Below are 27,481 nucleotides of genomic sequence, written 5' to 3'. Positions count from 1 at the left end.
AGAACCCTATCATCGCGTGACAAAGACATTTGTCTCTACAAAATCGATGGCATTAATAGTTGCACATAGCCTTGTTCCATACTTCTTCTATCTTCTATGATACAGTGTAAATAAAGTAATGCAGTGAGGAGCTAAAATCGAGGCTTCCAAAAATAAAAACAAAGCTCACACGGAGTGATGTATGGTGATTGGAATGCACAAAGAATACTATTCACAGTATGTATGGATGGACGAATCACACCCACAGAACAGCTATTGATTTCATGATCGATAGCTCACCTCTTCGACCCAATGCATTGACTCACTCGGTCGGTCACGGATAGCGATTATTCCAGACCTCAAACATCAAATCCATATCTCTGAGTTTTCAAGTCAAAAATTCAGAAGTCTACAGGCTCTTTATTAGCCATAATAGCTGCTACTTGTGGCGTCCATTCAACAGGAAACGGCAAAGGACGACGACGAGGTTTATTATGATGTAAAATATCTTCAAACATGACAAGCTTGAAGCAGGCACAAGGCAAAGAATTAAAGAACGTCAATGTCAAGGTAATATTCCTTCTCGTGCGCTGTTCGTCTAATATTCTCTCCTGCAGCCTTAAAGCCTCATCATATGCATTATAGGCTAGCTAGTCAAGGTATAATTTCATGAAGTCAAAATATATATTATTCTTGATATGGCACTGTGTACAGTAACTGTCAGAATCAGTTTCGTTTTTTTATGGCCGGCTGGATTTACGGCTCAGTCTGCCTGTATGAAAGCGCATATTAAAACATTGAGATATTACTGTAAAAGTCAGCGAAAGACTAAATTCGCCAGAACTATTTTCATTATATAGCCTAGTGAGAAAGCATTTTTTTCTGTAGGTAGACTCCTTCGGTGCAGCCGGAGGGGAAAAACTACCGTGCAAATTGAATCGCATTACATGTAAAAAAACTATTGCAAGCTAGATAGCTAGCGTTGCGATTGAACACAATCCTTTGCTAAAAATTTCGTCTAAGATTTTCATAAGCATGATCACGATAAAAAAAACTGTATAGTTAACGCCGTAGAACGAGAAATAATAATAAAAAAAAGAAAGAATAAAAAAAATTAATAATACTTGCGAATGAAATGAACCGACTACGACTACGATTTCATTCATCAATCTTTTTACGAATATCCACTCCTTTTTTATAATTACTTTATAAAGCAAAAAGTAAATGAACAATTCAGTGATATCGTAAAAGAATAAAAAATACACACAGGAATCCCAAATGAACGGAAGAGAAATCGTCACGCATTTTTCACGTGACCCTTTGTCTTTCGACAATGTTTGTTTTTACAATATGACTGATCTGATAAATCAAATGGAGCTAGATTGTAGCATATATGTTTAGCTAGCTCGGTTTATTTTGAAGCCGGGTTGCATTGGCAAACCAAAGCAGTATGCTAAGCGGTACTTCATAATGTTAGCACCGGTTTTAGTTGTTCCCAATTCAAGTTGAGAGATCAAGAAGAATAAGAAAATTAAAGCAAAAATTAAGAGATTAATCAAAAGGGAGAAAGTAGAGCGTACAGATAATTTGTTTGTTTCACACGTTTGATTCTTATTAAGGGTGGTTTTCTTTAAGCAGTGAGGCGATGAGTCGTTTTTTTGTCAGCACATATTAAGCCCCGTTTACACTGGCGATTTTTGCTGCGATTCAGTTTGTGGCAATTTCGGAAATATGAAATCTTTTGTCTCATCCTTCAAAAGCAGTAGCGTAGCGATTTCTTTTTGAAAAAAGAATAACAACAAAAACAAAAAACAAAAAACAAAAACATATTAAACCGAAACGAAAGAGGAAAATAAATTATTACAGCCTACAAAAGTGCAAAGTGCGAATTTATACGAAGTTATCCGGACGGGCTACCTGTGCACTGCGAACCCAGTCAGAGCCGGGAATCTGCACGTGGGAATTTGAAATTTTTTCTTATTTTGGATCAGTGCCCCCCCAGCTCCTAGGTCCTCGCTACGCCCCTGTTCAAAAGAGACATTCGTCTAGGAAAATCTTGGTAACCTGAAAAAAACTTTACAAGTAAATTCTTTTACCATTGTTTATTATGGACAAAATCGCAAAAAAATCGCAGCAAAAATCGCCGCAAAAATCGCCAGTGTAAACGGGGCTTTAGCCGTTATTAGCCGTTCGTTGCAGAACGAGTTGCATCATGGGGCTGTTGAGGGGGAAGATTCAGGAATTGTTTGTATGATGTATTTTTGGATTGCTGATTGTAAGAAGCTATTGGAAACCTTAATGTGAACGGACTGATAAACCGTCCCTCGTAATGCCAAATAATGCAACTCTGGAACGCCTAATTATCGGTCAAAATGTATGCAAACAAGTTTTGAATTAAATATAGCAGTAGCCATCCAATCAGATCAATAACGCAGCACTGATTACAGACTAGTGTAGTTGGAGTTAAAATATAATATAGTCATGTACGTTCGTCACGATCACGATGGTTACGACACGCAATCGCGGAATTATCTAACGAGCGACGAAGCGACACGACACGACTTTGCACTATTTGTCTAGCAGAGTCCTATTTGCATTAATCTCTTGTTCCAACTCAACTAGAGGGTTGAAGGGAGAAACATTGGATGTCTTCCTCACTCACCTTCCCTCCAGTCCTAGTGCATAGTGGGCAAACAAGATACTAAATAAATAAAAATAAATAAATAAATATAAATATTAGTTTTCTTTCTTCTCCAGCTGAGATTGAGTAGTAAACTGACAGCGCTAGCTTCCTGCTATTGTACAAAGGGTGGATAATAATAATAACTAAATAATTATAATAATAATAAATTTTTTTAATAAAAAATATATCTATTTATGATAATAATAAATAAAAAAAAGAGAAAAAGAAAAACTATAATAAAATATACTATAATAAAAATATATCTACTAATGTATAACCATAAAATCTATTTAGTAAAAATTAATCCTAATAATATATGTTAAAAAAATAGTAATAATGGCAAACATATATATATATATATATATATATATAAGAAATCTGTGAATCAATTTTCCGTAAAACAGTGCTCAATACATCGATAGAAGTAGAGCAGAATATTTGTTTGAGAAGAAAAAGTCAAGACAACATTTTTCCCGACAAGCCTGTTTCGTGAATTGCTTCACTCTTCAGGGGATTTAATGATAAGAATATTCGTTACTATCATTTATATAGAAAAAGTATACATAATTAATTAGTGGATGTAGTTTAGCTGTTGCGTAATAATGCTTTGTTTCTGTGGCGGCATGAAGGTACAAGTTCGTTGCGCTTATTTAATGATGAGAGTTCCGGTCGATAAATTATTAGAAACTTTTCTTTAAGACAAAGGTTACATCTTTTGCTGGAGCTGTTGTAGGCGGAGCTTGAAGATAGGACGCGCCATAAAATGGAGTAGCTGATATTACCGTTCTTGAGAGTCCAGATGTATTTGCTGAGTTCAGTCGAGTTTTTATGTTGTTCGTGGCGGAATGAGGCGGTGTGGTTTCTGTATCGTGTTTTGAAGTCGTTTTCAACAACACTACCGCAACATACATAGGACTCACAGAAAACGACTTCAAAACACGATACAGAAACCACACCGCCTCATTCCGCCACGAACAACATAAAAACTCGACTGAACTCAGCAAATACATCTGGACTCTCAAGAACGGTAATATCAGCTACTCCATTTTATGGCGCGTCCTATCTTCAAGCTCCGCCTACAACAGCTCCAGCAAAAGATGTAACCTTTGTCTTAAAGAAAAGTTTCTAATAATTTATCGACCGGAACTCTCATCATTAAATAAGCGCAACGAACTTGTACCTTCATGCCGCCACAGAAACAAAGCATTATTACGCAACAGCTAAACTACATCCACTAATTAATTATGTATACTTTTTCTATATAAATGATAGTAACGAATATTCTTATCATTAAATCCCCTGAAGAGTGAAGCAATTCACGAAACAGGCTTGTCGGGAAAAATGTTGTCTTGACTTTTTCTTCTCAAACAAATATATATATATATATATATATATATATATGTTAAGTATTTAGTTAATTGCTGCATTTGCAGTCTCAACATCCAAGTCTATGTCCTTTATGTTCCTAAATACTCTTCTTGTTGTTCTTGAGCCCCTAAGGCATATAAGAGCTGATCTCAAAAGGAGTAAGAAACCTTTGCTCGTATCCAGGATACAGTGGTGGCATAATCTTCTCCTTTCTTGTTGGCAATTAGTTCGGCGAGCCTACTGTGGTATCTTCTACACTCATCTGCCATACCTCCAGTTGTAGTGAATACTAATGGCGTAAAAGTCGCTTGTTCAATAATAATAATAATAATAATAATAATAATAATAATAATAATATTAATAATTAAAAAATAGTAATAGTAATAATAATAATTTAATTTTTATATATATTTTAATTTAATTCAATAACAATAATATCATTATTATTATTATTATTATTGTTATTATCATTATATGTTTATTTCAACTTCAGATATTTTTGTTACATGAATACAGAATATTGCGGGCATGAATAGTCTAAGCAAATATCTGCATGACTGATTTTACAAAGATGTATGTACTGTTTAATAAACGAGCAGGAGTGTTTTATCGGGTATAAAACACGAGGCGTAGCCGAGTGGTTTTAGACCCGATAAAACACGATCTGCGAGTTTATTAAACGGCTTAAAAAACTCCTGATGTATGTTCTCATACTGTACCGAATTCTTTACGAAATGAACCAAGTTTGATAGAGAAAATCCAAGTTAAAGTTTATGCAAATGAAGACGAATCTATATCAGATATAAAACCTCCTTCATGGTCATGATTTCTATTGTGTTTCCTTCATGAATTATTAATGAGTTTTTTAAACAAATTTAGTAATTGTACAGACGTTTCACAATCTCACAGTTCTGTGAAATAACCCATTTCTAATACTTTCTTACGATTTTTAGTCCATCAGTGAGGCCGACATCAGCTAGTTTACTAATCAAATCCGTGTGGTACCCAGATAGAAAATAAAATACTATGGTGACTTGCGTTACTTTATATCCAGGGTATATTCTTTTAAGACTAGATCTTAAGTCAGTATATTTAACAGTTTTTTTTTTAATTATTTCTTTTTATTTTATTTACTTATTATTATTATTATTATTATTATTATTATTATTATTATTATTATTATTGTTATTGTTATTATTATCATCATCATCATCATCATTATTATTATTATTATTATTATTATTAACACACTTTACATTTTACTCACGGTAACTAGAATTACAAGAGTAATTTCATCTAGGCCCTAAATTGTGGATAGTGCTAACGGATGGATAAATTTAATGCTATTCACCCTTTATATATATATTTAGAAATCTCATTAATAATTCATGAAGGAAACACAATAGAAATCATGACCATGAAGGTGATTTTATATCTGATAAAGATTCGTCTTCATTTGCATAAACTTTAACTTGGATTTTCTCTATCAAACTTGGTTCATTTCGTAAAAAAATCGGTACACAATGAGAACAAACATCATAAGTTTTCTAAGCCGTTCAATAATCTCGCAGATCGTGTTTTATCGGGTCTAAAACCACTCGGCTGCGCCTCGTGTTTTATACCCGATAAAACACTCCTGCTCGTTTATTAAACATTACGTACAACCGTACCCTGTCCAAAGGAGACACACACCCAACTAATATAAAGTCACTAAATATAGCCGATTATTGTCAATCATGCGGCGGCTGCACCCCTGTCTAAGGGCAAGAAATCGTAATAATGCAACATTAAAGACCACTTACGGCATACAAAATAATTTCAGCAACTTCCGCGTGAATTTTGAACGTGGAAGTAGGAAGTAGCAGTGTCATGTGCAAGAGATTTTATTGTAATTTTATATTAGGGCCACAAGTTCGTTAGTGTCTCACTTTTAGGTGTTATCCTCTTCAAATTCCATTTGAAATAAAGACTTCACTTAACAGACACTAACATATTATGATGACATGACATGACATGAAAGCCTGTTCAAAACTGTTTATGCCTGATCAAGGAAACTAAGTTCATTATTATTATTAATAGATCATCTTTTTAAAGTGTATATGACACGAAAAAATTTTAATGTTAAGAATGTGTAGTTTATTGGCATTAATAAGAATATCACGGTTAAATTTGTTCCAAAAACGTATTTCTCTAGAAATTCAAAAAATTTTAGCACGAGTTGTGACGTCATTTTGTTTACAAGTCTCCAGATTTAGTTGCAAATACATGAAATATGTTTGAATATAGAATCTTAATTTCAAGTAGTACACTTTTCAATTTCCCAACATTGGAAGAGTACTACGTAAGCTATCAAATGAAGCTGACTAAAATATGTCTTTTGTTGTTAATTTATATGAATTACAATTTATATTTAGTACATTACTACGGAATCTAGAGTACGTGTCAACAAAATGACGTCACAAATTGGGGTTAACTTTCGCAAATATCTCAAGAAATAAGCTTTTGAAACAAATTTTGTTACGATATATTTATTATTACTAACAAACTATACATTTTAAATGATGGAATGTTTTCGTGTCATATACACTTTAAGAGTATCGTGCTACCTAATAACATAACTTATGCGTTAACTGTATATGGAGCTTCAGTATCCGATCTTTCTCCTGTGAGTGTTTTTTAGATCGTTGCTATAAGAGGAAATTTACATCAGTGTCCATTAATGTCTTTAATCTTTTAGAAAAACAAGATCGTAACGTTTACAAAAGGATATCTAACATAGAATTTCATCCACTTTTATCAATCAAGCAGCGTTTGAAGTCTACTAAATATAATCTAAGAGATAAGAAAAGCAACAAGCCAAGAGTCAATACCAATCGTTATATTGAACTCTTTTATAAATCGCTTAATTTTTAAGAGTTTTTTATCTTGTTTTTTTTCTCTTTGATTTCTTGTAATTTAAGATATGTGTTTTATCTTTTGAAGAATAAAGATTATTATTATTATTATTATTATTATCATTATTATTATTATTATTATTATTGTTATTATCATTATTATTGTTATTATCATTATTATTGTTAGTCTGCATGGTCATTGGTAAACTGAGGCCACAGGGTCTAGTCTATGACGTCATAGTTAACGATATTTTTCCCTTCGGTCACGTTTGAACTTTGACTACAATTTTAGAGTTCGTTTTTTGACATTCTTAATTCATAATCTATTTTAGTAGTTTGGCATACATAATTTATCGGTGATTCACACTTTAGTGTGATTCTACCTAGAAAGTAATCCTGAGATATTTCGCCAGTGTCTTCATATGAAAACATTCACTGGTCATAAACTGGACAAAATCCTATTCCAGGAATCTCTAGAATATTTTCACGATGATATATGTAAGTGACGTATCCAAGCGACACAAACACTTCTAAGCCATTCTTGACGACTGACCTCATATGTAAAGTAGGGTTACGAGCGGAAACGTGCCACTAACCCACCCACATATCCCCTGTAAGGAAATCGTGACGCCCATCATTACTAATGTTATAACACCAAAATCTCATACTGTGATTGGTGGAGTAGCATCACGTGGTGCACCCAAGCGATATACTGTATAATTTATTCATTATACACACATAGATTAACTGACTCTAAAATCCACAAATGGATATTTAGAACAGCTTGGAAATGATTTTTAACCGACACATAATTGTATTAGAGTCTACGAGGAGTATTTTTGTGGCTTTACGATGAAGATAACAGTGATTTTTGATTCAGTTCGTGTAATAGTTCCGTGTGGGAATGGCGAACTGTCTGTCCGGGATTTGACTCAACGCGCAGTTTCTCGATATAAAAAAGCTACTAATAAGGTTAGTTTTACAGCAAATGATCTCCTAGAGCCTCAAAAGCTGCAAAATAATCCACTGATATACCTAAGTGTTGAGTTTTGTGGTTTCTGAGAGATATTGGGATAGTATTTTGAATATTATATATGGCAGATCGCAGTCGAACTAATAAAAATTCTGGAATCCAGCTTTTGTTAGTTGCATTAAAATAATGAATTCCTCCATTTTCCCAGCTGTTTTTAAAATTTTTCAATTCATAGTTTATGTCCTTACACTTCGAGGATATAAAGAAATCTTTATTTTGATGTTTTAGAGTAATTTTACTGTGAAATCGTTTTTCACTTGTCAACCACAACCAACAACCTTCACCATGTTGGCAACCAAACGTCGCTACGAGAAGCGTTTGTTTGGTTTCTGTTTTATCTGCTATTGTCTTTAATATTCACTATTAAAACCGTCTGTCAAAAGATATGGATTTATTCTAGCCTAAAGTAATATCTAATGTGGGAAACTGTATCATTTAAGGTTTAAAGTGAACTTTTTTCGCGAGTTCAAAGTCAATGTAACGTTCCTCGTTCGAATTTGTCACGAAGTATTCGAAAAAACTCAAAACCATCGGACTGGAATAATCTTTAAGAAAATACTTCTCCGATTGATGCGAGTATTCCATTTATTTGTATCGAGTTTCCTTGCTTGATAAGCTGTATTTTGAATGACGTTTTATCTTTTCCCAACATTTTTTTAATATAAAAGTTTGAGTTCCAAAATAAACACAAACCATCCCGAAGACCTTTCAAACACTACTCGACCCAAATAACCCTTCCAAAATAATGCTTGTATCAATTCGATTTTATTATGTAGCAGGGGGTATTGTTATGGAATCATGACCCAGTGATTTCTTTTCTTTTTTCCTTTTAATCCAGCACCCCGATGATTATGTTGAAGTACAAGTATTAGAGACATGCGAAGAGCAAGGGATTCTAGATCCTGATGATGTCGTTGCTGATGTATTGGACGATAAGGAAAAGGTACATACAAGATTACAACTGATATCAAAAATTCCTTTGGTAAAAAATACTTAAGTGCGTATGTAATGTAAAAGATGTAGCTAGAAGCACCGGTAAAATTTTTTTTTTGTAGTTTGTTTTATTTACACGCAAGGACGGTTGGTTGATTGCCTTAGACGGTTACCCTCTGAAGTGCTGTAATTGAAGTGACGTTAAAAAGACACAATAGACTCATTTACATATGACAAGCAATTCATATACATATATTAATTACTACATATATCTATGCTCGTCATCCACCTATCTCATGTGTAGTCAACCAACCTAAGATGATCATTTGCGTAAGTTTAAAAAATTATGTTTTGTGATCAATGTTGCGATACTGCCCTTCTCGTTCTTCACTTGATGTATATCTTTCTGACCATCTTTAAATCTATTACTACTCTAACAATAGATCTTACTGCTTGATGCATTCCTTTGCTCATTTGAAGGATTGATATAAACAAAAACATCTATTTATCTCTTACTTTTCACAGCTATATATATAATAATTCCTATAATCTCTAGTAATTTCAAATATATAATGCTTATTTTAGTTGTATATTACTAGTATACACAATATTACCAAGAGTTTTCAAGCCAAATTTGTTGTGTTCTTGAAAGCTCTGATGCATGAACAAACTACTCTTAACCAATATATTCATTTACGTTTTGGTTTGGTTTAGTTTCTTCTGGTACTTTATAGATTATTCCTCAAATATATACTCCTATTAAAAGAATATATCAGATTATAATTCTTATATTTCTGGTACTTTAGTTTAACTTACCCTCTGAAATGTTATCAAAAGGTGTCTTTCCTATACTGATCGTACAGTATGATTAAATTGATCGAATAATACCTTAAAGATTTGTTGTTTTGACGTTGAAACAAGTTAAAACCCAGACTGTGGTCATAAAAATGCTGGCAGTAAAAGTTTTGATTAGCAAAATTGAAGTAAGTATTTTAGATCACCATATTATTATAGTGAATACCGTATATAATTTCCAAAGAGTGTAGTTGCTTTAGTTTTAAATGCAGTTCGTCTGTATGTGCTTTTGTAGGCCTGTGCACATTGATATTACCCTATTACTTTTCAATCAATTCTACAATACATTGTATTTTTTGTTGATCATTTTCAAAACTGCAAATTATAATATCCAATGCTAGTGCTATAATGTAGACGATTCGGGGATTTAAATGATAGAATCGTAAGTTAAGTGTTGTTTTTGATTTTGGTGTCTTAAAATGAATCAAAGTCTTAACAAACCAATTCAATCACCTCTTGTCTTTATTTTTGGAACAATTATTGAATACAAACTTGTTAATAGTAAAAACTATTTTAGATTATTTGAACTTTAATCAGGTTATGCCCATGGTCATTAGGTATTTGAAAAAATAAGAATTATTGCAAATGTGCATTTTTATTGTTATTTAATATTATTATTTATGTTATGTTCTAGATATCATTTGTGTTTTAACCACAATTGCATGCAGTCGTACTTGTTTGTTCTTTTGATATCCGATATTTGATTGGTTTATCCACCACACACTCTCATATACTTGTTTAAGAGAATACATTTCCACTACTGGCTTTGTTGGTTAGTTGAACTACAGTGTTGTCGCTTGAATTAGCATTCAAGGTCAACAGATAAGGCCGGCTAGACAAAAAGTATATATACACGTATTTCCAAAAACAAGTATAAGAGTGCGTAGTGGATAAACCAATAAAATATTAAAGATTGAAATAACAAACAAATACAGCTGTAAAAAAGTCCACATTTGCAAAAATCATAGGATTAGGTAAAATGCTAAAATTGCAAGCAGTAGGTACACACTGGCTAGGAAAAAATTAAATGTATTTCTAAAAATGAATATAAGAGTGCGTAGTTGGCAAATCAATCCAATATTGAAGATGGAAAAGACAAATAAGTATGACTTATGACTGTAAGTCCACATTAATGCGAAAATCATAGAATTAGGCAAGATGCTAAATTGCAAGCAGCAAGTATAACACTTTAGATTGCAAGAATGTTGAAATATAAAAATAATAAATAGGAATTAATTATCTTTTAATCAAAACAGGTGTAATTATTCCACTGTTTGAAACTAGACTGACATTTTTGATATTACCTTTATTATTACCTTTAAATTACCTTTAATAATAACAACAATCTTTAACATATTCAGGTCTGGGATAATGCTAATAATTGGAAGTGAAACTCTGCTCCGACTTAGCATGTTTAGCACAATAAACAGAGTATGATAAAGTACTTAATCATATTAAAGTTTGCACTGTGCAATGCATTATAGGCTTATGTAATCTACCTGTTCTTTAGAGTCATATCATGATGCGATGTGACAATGATTATTTTTGGTTTGTCTAGATACTGTCTTAAAATATTGTTAGATAACTTGACAAAACACAAGGTAATAGATAAATTATAAGTACTATTATTAAAAGAATTAAAAAATTAATCTTTAAACCATATGTTTTGCATATCATAATTTAATTTATGCATTATCTTGACATCGAAGTTAAGACATTTCCTTGACAAAACGCAGCTTTTTTCAAGATATATATATATATATATATATATACTAACTACAAGTGATAATGCAAAACAGATGCTTCACCCTTTGTAAACTTTTATGTCATTTTTGAATTCTAAGGCCACCCATTTTTAATTTTTGAATTCTGTTATAGCTATTTTTAACTAGTTAAATAGTTTTTTTATTTAGTTAAACATTTTGATCGTAATGACTGCATGCTTTAAATCTTTTGTTATGGTGTAAGTGTTGTGTTAAGAGATCTGGATGTAGGTGATCATATGAAGCCTTTACAGTGCACAGCAATACTGCCTGGGGTTAAGTTATAAAATTAATGCAGATTAAGGAAAACAAACTTGTTTATTTATAGGCATAATAAATAGTCTCAATATAATATAGGCCTGATCTCTTTACATTGCAATTATGCATCGAATCAAAATTTGACTAGCCTGATGTTCCTGTGGAAAAAGCATTTCCATGGCCGGTAAGACAGCCAGCTAGTCAGTTGCCATATTTTGATTCAATGTATAGTACATGATAATAATTAATATCAGGAATAATGAATAAAATGATGTACTCAAGCAGCAGGTGCTTTGATGTACATGTAAAATTTTCAATCTATGTTTACAAAATATTAGCTAAAATTCCTATATACAGGTTGTAGAACAGGTTTAACAGGTTTTATTTTCCACTAAAAAAACTTACAACTTACAGAGAATATAAATTTATAAATAATTATTTAGATGGATTGTGGCGGGTCCAAGGGAAAAACCTTAAAGGATAAACAAGCTCTTGCACATACAAGCTATATAAGATATACACTACATATGTAAAATATAAATATACAGTGTACACTATAACATTGGTATGTTTAAAAATTCCTATATTATACACCCGGGGGGGGGGGGGGGGGTACTCCCATATATGGACTATACGGGGATGATCCGCTATAAACAGGGTATGGTTTTTCGAGCTTCTTGTCATAAACAGGGTATGCAATTTCACTCAAGTTCCAAGTTCTTCCTGAGTTTCCTGTCATATTCTACTTTCGTATTGACCGAAACTGGTTATTATGGTCGTAAAAAAAGGATACGCGAGATGACATGATAATTGAAAGGGAACTCAGTGCAATTAATTATATCTTTTGTCATGAACAGGGTCTACAAATTTGGGGTTTTTTGTCATAAACAGGGTACCCCTTTCAGAATCCCAGCGGAACACCCCTACCCAAATTTTGGCGGAGTACCCCCCCAGGATTATACAGCTAGTAGAACTACACCTGAATGGGTTTACTTTCATGACATATTGATGATGATGCTGATGATGATGATGATGGATATCTTTGATAGTTTTTTGAAACATTGAAAAACATTTTCCATCCTAAATGTAGTAGTTTTCTTAGACTTTAAGTTCGGATGTGTAATATTCCCACTGGTAGTAAATGACCTTCAAAAACCTCAAGCAAATTATATGTTATATTCTTAAACTCACATATTTTCTTCCCTTGGATCATTAGGTCATAGCAGTATTTCAAGAACAGTCCTTAAATCGTCCATATCATAATGGTGGCGATGGAATGAGTACGTCATCTATTGGCACCGCAAGCCCAGATATATTCCAAGCAGAAATCTCAAGTATAAATAATGACTCCAAAATGAGAAGTATATCACCAGAAAAAGATGAAAACCAAAACATTACCTCAAAATTAATTGTCGTTTCATCAGCACAGATTAGAGAAAAACCACAGCCGCCTCCAGTGGCACCAAAACCAAATATTTCAAGAACAAAAGAGCCTTCTGTTCCGACAGTTGATAGTGATTCGGGGATATATGTAACTTCATCAAGAACTTGTTTTGGCTCTGACTCATCCAAATCTGAAGTTAGCGAACCTATTTCTACTCCACGGGTTATGAGAATGAGTGAGACTGCATTCGTTGCTATTGGTACGCCTATTATTGCACCAAATAAACCATTCAATTTCAATGTTAGTAATAATAATAATACAAGAAATACATCAACGAGTGATTTTGAACAAATGGATGACGATGAAGAAGATGGTCAATTCTCACTGGGTAGAAACTCGGCTCGGCAAAGTATGTTTATCGACCATCCTGCATTAGATCGATGGGCTGAATTTCAGGAGAAAAGGATGTACGAAGAAAGAGAAAATTCACAGGGGTTTGTTTCGGCTGATGAAAGAGAAGAACCTGCTGGAGCGTCAATGTCACCTACGGATGATATAACTTTTGATAACAACATGTTTTCTAATGAATGCCTTGATAAACAAGATGGTGTCTCAAATAATTCTTTCTATAGTGGGTGAGTGAAAATGATTGTTACCTACAGGTAAATGTATTGTGGACCTTCAAAGTGAACTGCCTTCCTTGATCATGTTAGGTGGGGCTTCTTACTTCCTATAGGTACAAACTCATTGGTAAACTGACAAAGACCAAACCAAAAACAGCATACAGTCATTTAAAATTGGGAGGGCTGAGTGGTCAAAATAACAGTTTTACTCTTAAACCCCTTCCTTCCCAAGGACATTACGATACGTTACGATAAAATCTACGTATTTAAAGAGGGTGACGGAATTACCCAGTGAGTTATCTAACTTACATATTATAATATATATCAATAATTTTTTGCCACCTACCCTTGAAGTATGTCTTTGTTATTCATACTGTAATCTCTATAATCTCTGGTCCTTGGAGATTGCAATATGCCCATTGAGAGTGAACTTGTGTTTAAAAAGATATACCTGCACTACTGCATGTATTCGGTTGCATATTTACCTTTGATCTTCTTGTTGTTGTTGTTTATTAATTTGACTAAGCTACACTGTAATATGGGATCTTACGTGAAAGATCCAAAATGGCTGCCAGTAAAGGTTGGGAAAACAGCAAGTCACAATGCTAATCATTGCATCATTTGCTTGGTAATTCCACAGAGATTCTGATGAATCCCTGGCTATTGAGCTCCATCCTCAAACATCTGGTGATCTTGGGTTTACTGTAGCAGGCTATAAAACAGCTGATGGAAGGTGAGTCAAGAACTTCAATGTAAGTCCACATGGGAGGGCTCAAAATAACAGCTTAACACCAGACAGTGTCTGCCTAGAATACTCCTTTTTACAGTTTCATTTGCAGTGACCACGAATAATAGTTCCCTAGCCGAGGCTGGAATTTCTCCACATAATAAACTGTAGTTTTGCTATGCGCAGAAACTTCAGCCTCGGCTAGGAACTATTATTCATGGTGATTGAATGGAACTGTAAAAAGGAGTATTGGCAATGGTCGGGTCAAATCTTGGCCTTGCTGGTCATTTTGACCAGTATCGTTAAGCTAGAAATGAGGTATGACCAAGGTAAACTAATATGGCCGGTCGTTATGACCACCAACTTACTGGCCGTTATTTCAAGCCCTGTACAGGCGAAATATCTTGCCCAAGTCAACATGGCTGCCATGTTATAAAGGTCAATATTATCCCTAAAATACATACAAGAATACATTGTGTGAACCCTCATAATTTATCTGATTTAAAGTGGGTTTTTTTACTGATTCTAATCAATGTATTTTGTAGAGAACTTGGGTTAATCGTTCGGAACATTTCTCCAGATGGTTGTGCAGCAAGAGATGGCAAATTACAGGTATGTCTACAATCACAATCTTTACACTGGTAAAGACTATTGGTTACTAGTTAGGATCCCATTGCTGTGTTGAATACAAGTGAATACGAAAAACTGTGCAAAAAATGTTTTGGGACTAAAATGACATTTCGTACTAATTTATACTATTTATAAAGTTATAAAGTCATGCTGTTGAAAAACCCAAATTCCTTTTTTTTAATTGTATATATTTTTTTTAATAGATTGCTGACAGAATTGTTGAGATTAATGGTAGTAATTTACAAAATCTGTCCAATAAAAGGTAAAAATGTCATATCAATATCTGTTTGCTTTCTCATATGCAATCGAATTCTATAGTCATACTGTATGTTACTCAGTAGAAGCGTAATGGGAAATCAAGGGAAAACCCCTTTATTTAAGAGGCTTTCCCCAGGTTCTTCACTTTGTCTCCCTGTTAATCACACTCAAAATTTCAATACGCAGGGGTGGGGGGTTATAACTTATTTTAAAGACAAACTATATATTCGCAAATACATGCCATAGAGTAAAGAATGCATAACTTCAACAACGGACACAACATTTTGGAATTCCGAAGATCTTGACTGGAACCCATGAATACACTGTATTCTACACAAAATAGAGGGTAACCCTGTCAAATGAATGTGTATAGTCAAGGAACACAGTGGTATTTTACAAATTCAAAAGAAGTTATATTCCATCTGTGATTAAGCCATGTCATGACTTTGATCAACCCATAGGCTGTTTCTCAGTGTTTGATAAAATCAATTTGTGAAGTGGTAAATTGAATCATTTTCATATATTTTATTTATTTATTTTCCAGGGCAGAAGAAATATTTTCTGAGTCAATCAAGGTGCCAGTAGTAAAACTTGTTGTATCAGGCTCATCTACCTTTGTACATGAAGAGAGAATAAGCAAAGACGATACTGAAGAAGATAAGAATACAGTACAGGAAGTAACAGTTGCAGAACAAGTGCTAGAACAAGAGACTCTGCCAGCACAGTATTCAGTTAGTCCTGAACCAAATAGTGGGATTGAGCCACCGCCAGGATTCAGAGATGATAGGAAGGGTAAGACTTATTTACCCCTTACTGTACCATTATCAGCCCCCAACCCCCTCAACCATGACTGTAATGAATGGGATTGAGTCAGAGATAGTGTGAAGGGTAATACTTGCTTTCTTTACCTTTTTGCTGGCAACAAGATTGATTCTATTTGGTTTAGCTAATGGGCAGGGCTGAAAATAATGGCCAATCTGTCACCAGCCACAATCACTGTCCAAATAAACTTAGTCATACCTCATTTCTGGCTAAACATTAAACTGGTCAAAATAACTGGTAAGGCAAAGATTTAACTGGACAAGTCCCAGTTCTGATAACTGGCAATTACAGTAAGCTCTGATGGGTTTACTGCGATCTAGGTCCTGAAAGACTATTCTTTGCTACCATAGATTTTTATTAATTTTGTTCCAATTTTTCATTCTTCAGCCCAAATGAATGGACCCCAGTTATCTTCAAATGTCAAAAAAGTCAACAAGAAAATATTGCTAGAGCTAAACAAGGGTAAGTCCTTTTAAAGCCCCTCCTGGCACCAATATGGCCTTGGCTTGATTCCTGGACATGGTCTCATACAGTGTATAGTCTCCCTCTACAAAAATCAACTCATAAATTCCAATTCGATCGACCCTTGATATGTTACATAGCAAACTAAGGTCATGATGTATGTGTTTGTTCAGGTTCAGATGGTCTAGGGTTCAGTATCACTACACGTGACAACCCAGCAGGAGGTCATACACCTATCTTTGTTACATACTCTACCGAACTGAGGTCATGATATATGTGTTTGGGTTTGTTTAGGTTCAGATGGTCTAGGGTTCAGTATCACTACACGTGACAACCCAGCAGGAGGTCATACACCTATCTTTGTCAAGAGTATCTTGGCCAAGGGAGCTGCAATAGAAGATGGTCAATTAAAGAGTGGTGACCAGATACTCGAGGTAATATACCCCCCACAACACTCTTGACGTATAAATAAAACGCAGAAAAGATAAAAAAGAAACTAAAAATGTATATGTTGGTTTAGTAGTTAGTTTAGCCAATCTGAGTAGGCATTATATAAAAACCAATCAGAGTAGGCGTCATATAAGAACCAATCAGAGAAGGTGTCATATAAGAACCAATCAGAGCAGGTGTATATAAGAACCAATCATAGTAAATGTTATACAAGAATCAATCATATCATTGTAGGTGAATGGAACCAAGATGACTGGTAAGAGTCAAGGAGAAGCGGTCAACATTCTCAGAAGTACGAGAGGACTTGTGAAACTGTTGATACAACGAGAAGAATTGATTCAGTCAGCAACCAAACCAGCTATTCAGGTACGCTTAGATAACATATATACTGGGGACGCCCAGCTAACATGTCTGAGCAATGTTTGTTTGTTATCAGGTGAATCCTACTGGCTGCAAACAGTTTCTGCTAATACATATGCATTAAAGAAGATTTTATTTCACGGCACGGCACTTACGGCATCCAGTCACGCGATCACAGCAGGCCAGGTCACTGCTCGTCCAATGAAAATGTCCAGACACACATTCACGGCACGGCATGTTCATATTGTGAGAGTCTTGCTATCGTACCAGATTCCTTACTTGGACTACTATTTATTCCAGGTTAATGAAGAGAGTACTCGAAATCTTCGAGAGCAAGGAAAACAGGTCTTGACATTCAAGATTCCCTTGAACTATACTGGAGCAGCAGGGCTTGGTGTTAGTGTGAAAGGAAAAGTAGATGAATTGGAAGATGGAAGGGATTCTCCACAAGATAAAGGGATTTTTGTCAAGTCTGTTATTGCTGGAGGAGCCGCTCAAAAGGTAAATACAGAGTTGACCTTCATTCCCAAAATTAATGGATGGGGAAAATGGATGGGAAAACGGGAAGCCAAAGCCATTCAGGGTACAAAGTTTGCCTACTGCAAGTGTTAGCATTTCCTTTTAAATAAAGGGACGTCCAATGGAATGCCATTTTAATGCCCGATTTTCAGCACTTCTATTTATTATGAAGCTTCCTTTAAATAAGTTATTTGGGAAACCATTTGAGTGTCTACAGACTGCAGTACTGTAAGTCTTTCTTCTAAATATCACATTCCTGGATTGTCAGTTATAAGAATGAGAAGCCATTTGTGTGCCCACTAGTCTGCGTAGTACAAGTTCGTTTCTGTACTAAATTCCCGAATCATAGATCGTTTATTGTATTGTAAGAGTAGGAAGCCATTTGAGTGCCCAGAACCGGAATCCATTTTAGTGTCCACATACTGCCGTACTACACGTCTTTGGTGTACTAAATGCATATCTCATATTCGGGTTGTCTACGATAAGAACAGAAAGCTATTTCATTGCTCACATACTCTCTTGTCGCAGCTCTTCGTTAAATTACCCATTCTTACTTCGCTTTAAGTAACGCATTTATTAACTAGCTTACTAAATCTTTTTAGGACGGCAGACTTCAAGCAGATGATCAACTGCTTAGTGTCAATAATGTATCATTCCTCGGAGTACCCAATTCAGAAGCCATTGATAGACTAAGAACATCTATGCAGTCTACTCGACTTGGACAAGCATTCATTGAGGTTACTATTGCACGGGATAAAGATGATGATGGTAAAGACATGGTGGACTTTCATCAGCCAGAACAGGAGAGACCTATTGAGGCAGGATCCCCATCTCCTGTAGTGACAAAGAGTGTTCCTGTTGTACAACAGAATATATCCTATCAAAATGTACCTCAGGTCCCGAGAACTAGTCTGGATCAAGGATCTTTAGATGGTAAGGATGTGGTTTACTGCTGGTTTTTCAATCAACTGATAAAGTCTTTAGTTCTCAATATCTGCTCCAAATGGTGGTCAAACATTGTCTGCTGCATATAAGATAATCAACTTAATCAACTTTTAAATTGCCCTATTTCACTATGACGTCACATCAAAACAATCTATTGTTTAAACGCAAAGGATCATGGTCGTCGGAGGGGGTCAAATCAACGCAAATTCACCGAAAATTGTTCTAAAACCTGTATCAATCCACGAAGAGAAGTAGAACCAGCCAGCAAACGCTCAGAATATTTTTTACTACAAATTAACAATTATTATATCTGAAAACCAGGCCACTTTAGAAGAAACTGTTTCGCTAGGAGCAAATTTAGTTGAATTTTCTAATGGATTTGGTGATTCTATCCCCCACACAAACAAGCAGTGACGTCATAGTGAAATAGGGCAATTCCATTTGGAGTCGAAGCAAGAAGTGGAATCACTGATAAATCCTATTTGTGTGCTGCTGTTGTTGTTGTTTTTTTCTTGCTCACCGTTGTCTGTTCCCAGTATGTCGTAGTTGATTTTAAGCTCAGATTTTCAACTTTAAATAGTATTAATCTTATTTCTCCTTAATGCAGATGATGACGAAGACGATGAATTCAGCGAGGAACCAGTCGCGTTGAATTTCTCCGTCGCAAAGTCAAGAAACATAGTCCAACGAAACGAATCCTACTGCTTTGCCGTGACCAAAAGCAAACAACCATACCGCCGCAGCCCGCTCATAACACGAGAACCCGCTCGATCCTCTGGAGCACTTAGAACATCCATGTCAGGAAACATCCCAAACAGACCCTCTAGTACTGTTGCTATGCCAACGCCTCCATTAGGAAGCACTCAGGATAGATCTGCTGTCAATGACGGTCCAGATAGTCAGTCAAATGTATCCAAGGTGTCGAATCCTACCCCAGTACCACCCCCACGGGTAGACTCTTATAATAGTTCTGTAATCGCAAACTATCAAATCCATCAACAGATGGCTAATGGTAGATATAGTAAATTGAATGCCAACACTAGTCAAGATCAAGGGACAATACCTCCTGCAGTACCGCAACCACCTTTACTTATAGCAAACGAGAAAGAGAAGTTATTATCCGCCTACCCCAAAGGATACGAGAGAACGCGTAGCTCTGAATCAGAAACGATGGATAATGAGGTGTTTAATGACAGTAAAGACGTAGTGTTTGCTGGATCAGAACTTCCTGATGATAATCCTTTTGATAGAGAAGGTTTCGGTAGACAATCCATGTCGGAGAAAAGAGCACGCGCGTCAATGGACGCCAAAAAGACTGAAATATACCAAAAACGAGAAAGGCAAAAGTTAGCCGAGGAAAAACAAAAACCTACCAAGACAAGACCGTCGAGTAGTTACGAGAATATGAATTGCGAAGGGACTCCTTCTCCTTTACGGAAAGCCAAGTCAGAAGGACATATGCAAGCTGCTGCTATTGATGGTAAGTCGCTATGTTCAGACTAATTGACATGTTATAGCTAGCTAACACCTTTACATGCATACATGTATTCCTTAAGAAAACATAGTCTTTAATCGGAGTCTCAAGTGTATCGGGATCGTATCGTTTCCTTTTCCTTAGTTGGTTCTTCCGCTTATGACGAGCGGTTTTCACTGGCCATTTCATGCATGAACTGCTTACTGACTTGCACTCCGACGCAATTGAAAACCAACCTTAATGTATCTGAACTTAGGCTTTTCCATTGGACACGAAGTATGCAGCGAAAAATCAACCCATTTCACGACTGGTCTATCACAGGTAGCCCAGTAAAGAGGGGCAGGATACTGAAGAGGGCTCGTGCTTCTCCTTACACTTCTTTCGTGCTTACGTCACTTCCTGCGTGCTTTCCTACGGAAAAAGCTTCTTTTTGTTTAACTAATTGCACTATGCTACTAGCTCAGATCGCTCACTATGGTTTGTTCTTTATTTCTAGCACAAGTATCAAGAAAGACGTCATCCAGTAGTCCGATGTTGATATCCACCTCTGACAGCTCTCTTAGACCTGGTGTCAACGGAAAAACGTACGTTTGATACACCACTTGACCAAATACTCATTAGAGATGGACCATTGGGGGAAGGGGGTTGCTGGAATTTATGTTGCACGACATATTTTTAACCCCTGCACGCAATGTTTTTTGTTTGCTCGATATTTCTTTACTGAGAGGAGAGATTGCGCGTTTTTCTTTTCTTTTTTTTATATATATATATATATAAATATACGGTTTGATTAGATTAAAAAGAAATTAAGGGTGGTGCATTATTAGCGCACTCACTTTCACCTCTGGGGTCTTAGGTCCGATTTCTAAACTCGGGATCACAATGGGAGCAGATTTTTTTAGTGTCTTTCCCTTCAGCGATACGAAGGTTTCTCTGGTTTTCCTCTTTTCGCCAAAACCCATATACTCCATGCAATTCAATATAAAAGTTAACCTGACTTGTATTTGCCCAGTCATAGTTCGTTAGTGTAACTAATAATGTATTTATTGGTGTTTTTCAGACGAACCTCTAGTGGCAGTACTAGTAATCTCAGCTTTAGGAATGCAATCGAAGGAGCATCAACATCAAGCTTAGGTAACAATACAAATCTTATGTTAGTAACCCAGTGAGAGGTCCGTACGTGAGATAAGGACCTCACCTTTTGCCATAACATAGGAGCATCGTGAGTCTGCCAGATAACGCACTCTTCCATTAACGTCACGCAGTTTTTTTAGTAACGTAATATTCCATTTTCTTCGGGGCGTGACATGCCTAATGGTATGCAATAAATCAAAGGGGTTCATAATAAAGGCTTCGAGAGTCTGCCAGAAAACGCACTCTTCCAGTGTCGTCGCGCGCAATTATTTAAAATAGTATTCATCTTATATTCCATCTTATTCAGGGCGTGACATGCCTAATGGTGTCGCTAGACAGAGTCAGTCAGATGATGCACAAGATGAAATACCCATTACCATGACAAGCAAAGCAGACTTCAATGCTGTACAACAGAAACTGGCCAAGAAACCTTTCTACCGGAAATTCAAGTAAGTGTTTTCTGAGGATGGCATGGCTCTTTAAGAAAGGGGGAGGGGGGGGGGGGGGGGGGGGGGGGGGGGGAGAAAGCGCGCCCATTTTTGACACAGCTGACGTAATTTTAATGGCAATACTCCAGTTTTAAGTTCTTTGTTAATCAGGGTTAGCCTCGACTTTGTGCACTAGGACTTTTTTTTTTCGTGCGCGCCTTTGTTTACCTATATTATAATACACTCAAAAATATGTATAAATACTTGCATATCAACGACATAGTATACCATAGGGGAATTATATAGGTAAACTAAGGCGCGCGCAAAAAAAATGTCCTAGCGAAGAAATAGAAAACGTGCGCGCGTGCTGTGTGCAGTTATAAAGCACGCGGGGACTGGCAGAACACGAGGAAGTGTTAGGAGAAGCACGACGCTTAGCCACGCGTGATCCTCTTTTTATCGAATTTTCGTACTCTTTCGTATTGCGGAGAACATTATCTTGACTTCAAATTAAAAAAGTAATTATTCAGTTTTTCCCATTTTATTTTCAACTTTCACTTTAATCTACTTTGGGCTGCCTGTGGTTTTAACTAAGCCTCACGTTTTTCTTTAGAATCGGCAAAACACGACGAGGGGAGTATAATATATCAGACATTGAAAGGTCACCAAAACACTCGATATATTCACAAGAAGCATTGATTGACTTCCCATCTGAACAACGATACCGTCAGCTCGTAAGTCACTATGATGAGTCCGACAATAGACCAAACAGTATGCCAAGTAGAGGGAGAAAATCAGGCAAGGATCAGAATGACGGGAAACGACTGTCCAATCAACCAAGCAGTAACAAGATAGGTAGAGTTATTATGTCTGAACCTACTCAAGTTTAATTGTGCAATGATATAGTGTGTCATGGTGTATGGGTAACAACACTTGGTCGTGGTATATAAGACAATAACCCATGATTGTGTGTACTAATGTCTCTGTAAAGATGAATAGAGATAACAGGGATATGAAGTGGTGTATGGGGTAATAACCCATGAAGGTGGTCATGTTATATAGGACAATAACCCATGATGGTGTGTTATGTCTCTGTATAGATGAATTTAGATAACAAGGATATGAAGTGGTGTATGGGGTAATAACCCATGATTTATTCGTGGTATATAGGACAATAGCCCATGATGGTGTGTACTAATGTCTCTCTATAGATGAATATAAATAACAGTGATATGATGTGGTGTATGGGGTAATAACCCATGATAGTGGTCGTGGTATATCGGACAATAGCCCATGATGGTGTGTACTAATGTCTCTGTATAGATGAATATAGATAACAGTGATATGATGTGGTGTATGGGGTAATAACCCATGATAGTGGTCGTGGTATATAGAACAATAACCCGTGATGGTGTGTACTAATGTCTCTGTATAGATGAATGTATATAACAGGGATATGAACGCGCTATCAAGCTTGTACAGTATAGACAAGAATGCAAGGATTTACACAATTTATATATCTATTGTATATTTACAAATAATATAGGAAAACACTTAATTTAGAATTGCTTTTAATACTCTAGTAGTATTCAATACATCGATTAAAAATCCAATCGTAGACATACATATGAATAGGTAATACCACAGGGAGCCTAAATTCGAGATTTACTAAAAACAGTTTGGATTAAAAATAAATGTGGGCTCCCTGTGTTATCTTTTGATCGATGTTCCCGCCCTATATTTATGACTCACTTACGTCCAATATTTTATAATCACATTCTGTAATTACTTGTTGGGATACCTGTGGTAGGTAGTACCCAGTCCGTACTCTGATTATACATTGAATATAAATGTAAAACATAGAAATGTATTGATAAAGAAATAAGCATTTACAAAGTTCCTGTTCTGCTGTGGTCTGCCTGATGGAGCGGTCTACTTATGGCTAGAAATTAAAATTATTTTCCTAATATAATATCAAAAAGTTTTAGATTCTATAGATTGGTTTTTATTAGGGTACATAGCTATTGGTATCGATAGTGGTACTTACTTATTGATGTATGTCATACGAGGCTAATATTGGGAGGCCGTCGCGTCACAAGAAGTAGGGACTTTAAGATTCGCAAAATCTGCGAGGGCGACGTCTACCGGAAGTGTAAACAACTTCACTTTGGGGTTTCGCGCCTTCAAAGTCTGTATTCCCTGTGGATGAGTTGACTTTACTGACAATGTTTTGAATAAAATTTCCAATGAACAGAACCCAAAAAGAAATTATTTACACTTTCGGTTGACGTCGTCGTCGTAGATTTTGCAAATCTTAATGTCCCTAGTGACGTCATACTCTCGATACTTGATTTTTGAAAGTCATAACCTGTTTTACCGGTTTACATACTACTGACCTGTTTTACAGGTTATCTCATTACACGTCCCTGGATTACTGGGGTTATATCAGTAATACAAATATTAAGGCGGCTGAATGTACTAGCTGTTTCCATAGCAACATAAAGACATCTTTACTGCAATGCTGCATAGGCACAGTGATAGACGTGAAACTCTTAAGAAACTCAATGCGAGGTCTTGAAATAAGCTGACAAGCAAGCTATGGTGTTGTTACTAGTCTCTAGTAAACCATCAATGAGAGGAAAGTTTCAAACAGCTTTTTATTTGTACTGGATCACAATAGAAAATAGGCTTGATATTACTGCATATGTCACATGTAGACACTGACCAACTTATAATAAACATCTATTATATTTGTATGAAGTAATTACTTGTTACTTGATTGCGTTTGGTTAAAGGGAATTCAAGGGTGGTTTTTGATGGCTCTCGTGTCTCGGTTCGATTCCTTGTACTTGGCCTCACATACATGTGAGTAGAGTTTGTCAGGTCTCTCCCGTGATTTGAGGGGGGGGGGGGGGGGGGGGAGAGGAGAATTTCTCCGGTTTCCCTCCATTCGAAAAATCTATCACACTAAAATTCAAATTTGATCTGTGAGTGCCCGTGCCCGTGCCTCGACTTAGATCAGACCAGAGGTTGTTTCAGGGTTCGATCTGTGAGTTAGCCGTGCCCTGACTTAGATCAGTACAGAGGTTGTTTCAGGGATGGATCTGTGAGTTGCTGTGCCCAGACTTAGATCAGCCCAGAGGTTGTTTCATGCAGGTTCGAACTGTGAGTTGCTGTGCCCTGACTTAGATCAGACCAGAGGTTGTTTCAGGGTTCGATCTCCGATCTGTGAGTTCCTGTGCCCTGACTGATCAGCCCATAGGTTTTAAAGGGTTTGAGGGAAAGTTAGTCAGTACAGTCGTGGTGTTGTCCTTAACAGATCCTTCGGTATCTGCACAGCACAACATTGCAAATGAGCAGATGCTCGAGGCATATCAATATCTTTCTTCCATTCATCATTTACAACTGAATATGATTCTACACTCGAGAACGTCTCACTTGCCTGCCCTCCGCCTAACACATACAGCCTTTCATGGATCACCGTTGTGGTGGCAGCAAATCTAGGGATACCCATACTGGCTATCATCCTCCATTCTTGCGCTCGAGTATCGTACACCTCGCAACTGCTCAACGCGTCTTTCCCAAGAACATCTGTACTTCCGCCTATGACGTATATCTTTTCACCGACTGCAGCAACACAGGCAAAGGCCCGAACAGTACTCATACTCTCTATAGGTATCCATGTGTTTGCACTGGGTTCGTACTTCTCTGCTGTATCAAGGAAGTCGCTGCTCTCCTGCATTCCACCGAAGACGTAAACATGGTGGTCATCCGCAGCTGCACAGGCTGCACAGCGGCCAACACTAAGACGAGCAAGACTCTCCCAAGTGTTGGTCTCGGGACTATATCGTTGGGTGTCTCTTAGAGCATCATTATCAGTGCCCCCGATGACGTATAACTGCCCGTCATGAACGGTTACGGCAGGAAGTGATGTACATTGGCGAAGCGCGCTCACTTCAACCCACGTGTTGGTCCTGAAGTCATAACGACAGACATTTGACGTTGCATCTTGTTTACTGTCATCATAGAAACCACCAACAACGTAAACAAAACCTTCAACTTCAGCCATGCCATGAGCCCAGCGTCTGCGAGACTTCTCAGCGGTTATCGGAGCCAAACTGAACCAGGCTTCCTCGGACGGCACAAAACACAGACAGGAACTTTTCTCATTTCCTTCGTACAAACCTCCACAGGTTATTACTGCGTCTACTTGCTTCTTCAAGCATTTACGAGGGCCTATCGTTGGAGTTCCTTGATGTCCTGCTTGCATTAGAGATAGATATTTCATAGCATCCAACAACAGTTCGATACACTGACGGTTTGTTTTCACTAGTTCTTCACTTCCAATGTTGGTATGTAGATAGTATTTAGACATGGATGCCAACCGCACATGACGAAATAAACATGAAAAATAAGAATTTCTTGACTTCCCTTCGTGTTTGACCCAAGCCAAGATGGCTTCGTAAACCTCTTCCTCACGATCCACAACAATATCATCATTAGATACAATTTCTTCGATCTGTTTCAAACTAAGCTTCAAGAAACTTTCAGTCTTACATACACTTTTGAAATCCTTATTGATATAAAGTTGAGCAACTTTTTTCAACTCTACGCAGTCATTGCGGTCGGCGAAACTAAAAATGTTAATACAGTTTTCTAGATTCAAGGAGTTGGAAAGAAACTTGCAGCCCATGGATTTTAGTCTTGGGAGAAGTAAGATATTAGCTGCCATTATCAAACCGCTCACGTTGTTTACACTCAAGTCAACGACGCCAGTATACAGATACTCCAGTAAGTGCTCCATGACTTTTAAACTTACATCATTAACCACGAGAACGAGATCTTTTTCTTTCTTCTTTTTCTTGGCAGGTTGATTGAATACCTTATTGAAATACGGGCTACTCGATGCCAAGACATTTTTATGAGCTTGGAACTTCTTTCCTTCGACTACAAGAACGACATCACAAAAAATCTGCTGCTTGCGAAAGTTGTTCAGACTGTTTGCTAAGTTTTCGGTGTAGCTTTGTAGATCATGATCCGTCGTATGCATCACCTTTTCTTTGGGTTCTGCCATCGTACAATTCTTCTATAATCACCTTACTAGGTCTTAGTAAGTCCAGTAGCTTTTTGAATACCAACTTAGCTTGAATCAAGCTACTTATTGCAAAAGACGACGTTTTTTTGTAAGATGACAGGCAGTAATTACTAACTGCTCATCTGTCATCCTGTGTGTCCCTGGTCATGACGGATAACGACTTCGGCGCGGAAAACTAATTTTCAACTGAATAATTTGATCCCCTCCCGGCCTTAGGCAAGTTTCATCGGCTTTATGTTCTTAATAAAAAATTGCATAGTGTCAAGTGATTGATTGCAACTGAGGTTACGACATAATAATTGATGAAGTATGTGGTATAGTTTGTATTTCTCTGAGGGCAAGTAACGTGGTTTAGAAACCATGTTGGTCTTTTAGCGAGAAAAAAAAACAAAAAAACAAAAGAA

General features: G+C 36.4%; 2 protein-coding genes across 5 annotated transcripts; one reads left to right on the top strand and one right to left on the bottom strand.

Moving 5' to 3' along the window:
• Positions 1 to 304: 304 nt before the first annotated feature.
• Positions 305 to 24,746, top strand: LOC116287379 (partitioning defective 3 homolog). Of its 4 annotated transcripts, none has more exons than XM_031694060.2 (17): positions 305 to 549; positions 8,796 to 8,900; positions 12,983 to 13,785; positions 14,414 to 14,506; positions 15,046 to 15,112; positions 15,334 to 15,392; positions 15,933 to 16,180; positions 16,598 to 16,672; positions 16,967 to 17,106; positions 17,357 to 17,488; positions 17,783 to 17,983; positions 18,604 to 18,934; positions 19,554 to 20,426; positions 20,917 to 21,004; positions 21,481 to 21,554; positions 21,862 to 22,003; positions 22,596 to 24,746. In XM_031694060.2, the coding sequence occupies exons 1-17, from the start codon at positions 496 to 498 to the stop codon at positions 22,870 to 22,872; spliced, it is 3,762 nt and encodes a 1,253-aa protein (XP_031549920.1). In that variant the 5' UTR covers positions 305 to 495; the 3' UTR covers positions 22,873 to 24,746. The 4 variants fall into 4 exon arrangements, with proteins under 4 accessions (XP_031549920.1, XP_031549913.1, XP_031549928.1 ...); XM_031694053.2 differs by lacking the exon at positions 305 to 549 and adding an exon at positions 7,647 to 7,896; XM_031694068.2 differs by lacking the exons at positions 305 to 549; positions 8,796 to 8,900 and adding an exon at positions 9,158 to 9,220.
• Positions 24,626 to 27,232, bottom strand: LOC116287400 (kelch-like protein 28). The gene has a single exon (XM_031694077.2). The coding sequence runs from the start codon at positions 27,054 to 27,056 to the stop codon at positions 25,272 to 25,274; it is 1,785 nt and encodes a 594-aa protein (XP_031549937.1). The 5' UTR covers positions 27,057 to 27,232; the 3' UTR covers positions 24,626 to 25,271.
• Positions 27,233 to 27,481: the final 249 nt, after the last annotated feature.

Source organism: Actinia tenebrosa, unplaced genomic scaffold (genome assembly GCF_029948245.1).
Source record: "Actinia tenebrosa isolate PJP-AT-01 unplaced genomic scaffold, QUT_ActTen_1.0 PGA_scaffold4__44_contigs__length_22323623, whole genome shotgun sequence".
NCBI lineage: Eukaryota > Metazoa > Cnidaria > Anthozoa > Actiniaria > Actiniidae > Actinia > Actinia tenebrosa.
The sequence above is the reverse complement of the archived record's forward strand: the minus strand, read 5'-3'. Positions and strand labels throughout refer to the sequence as shown.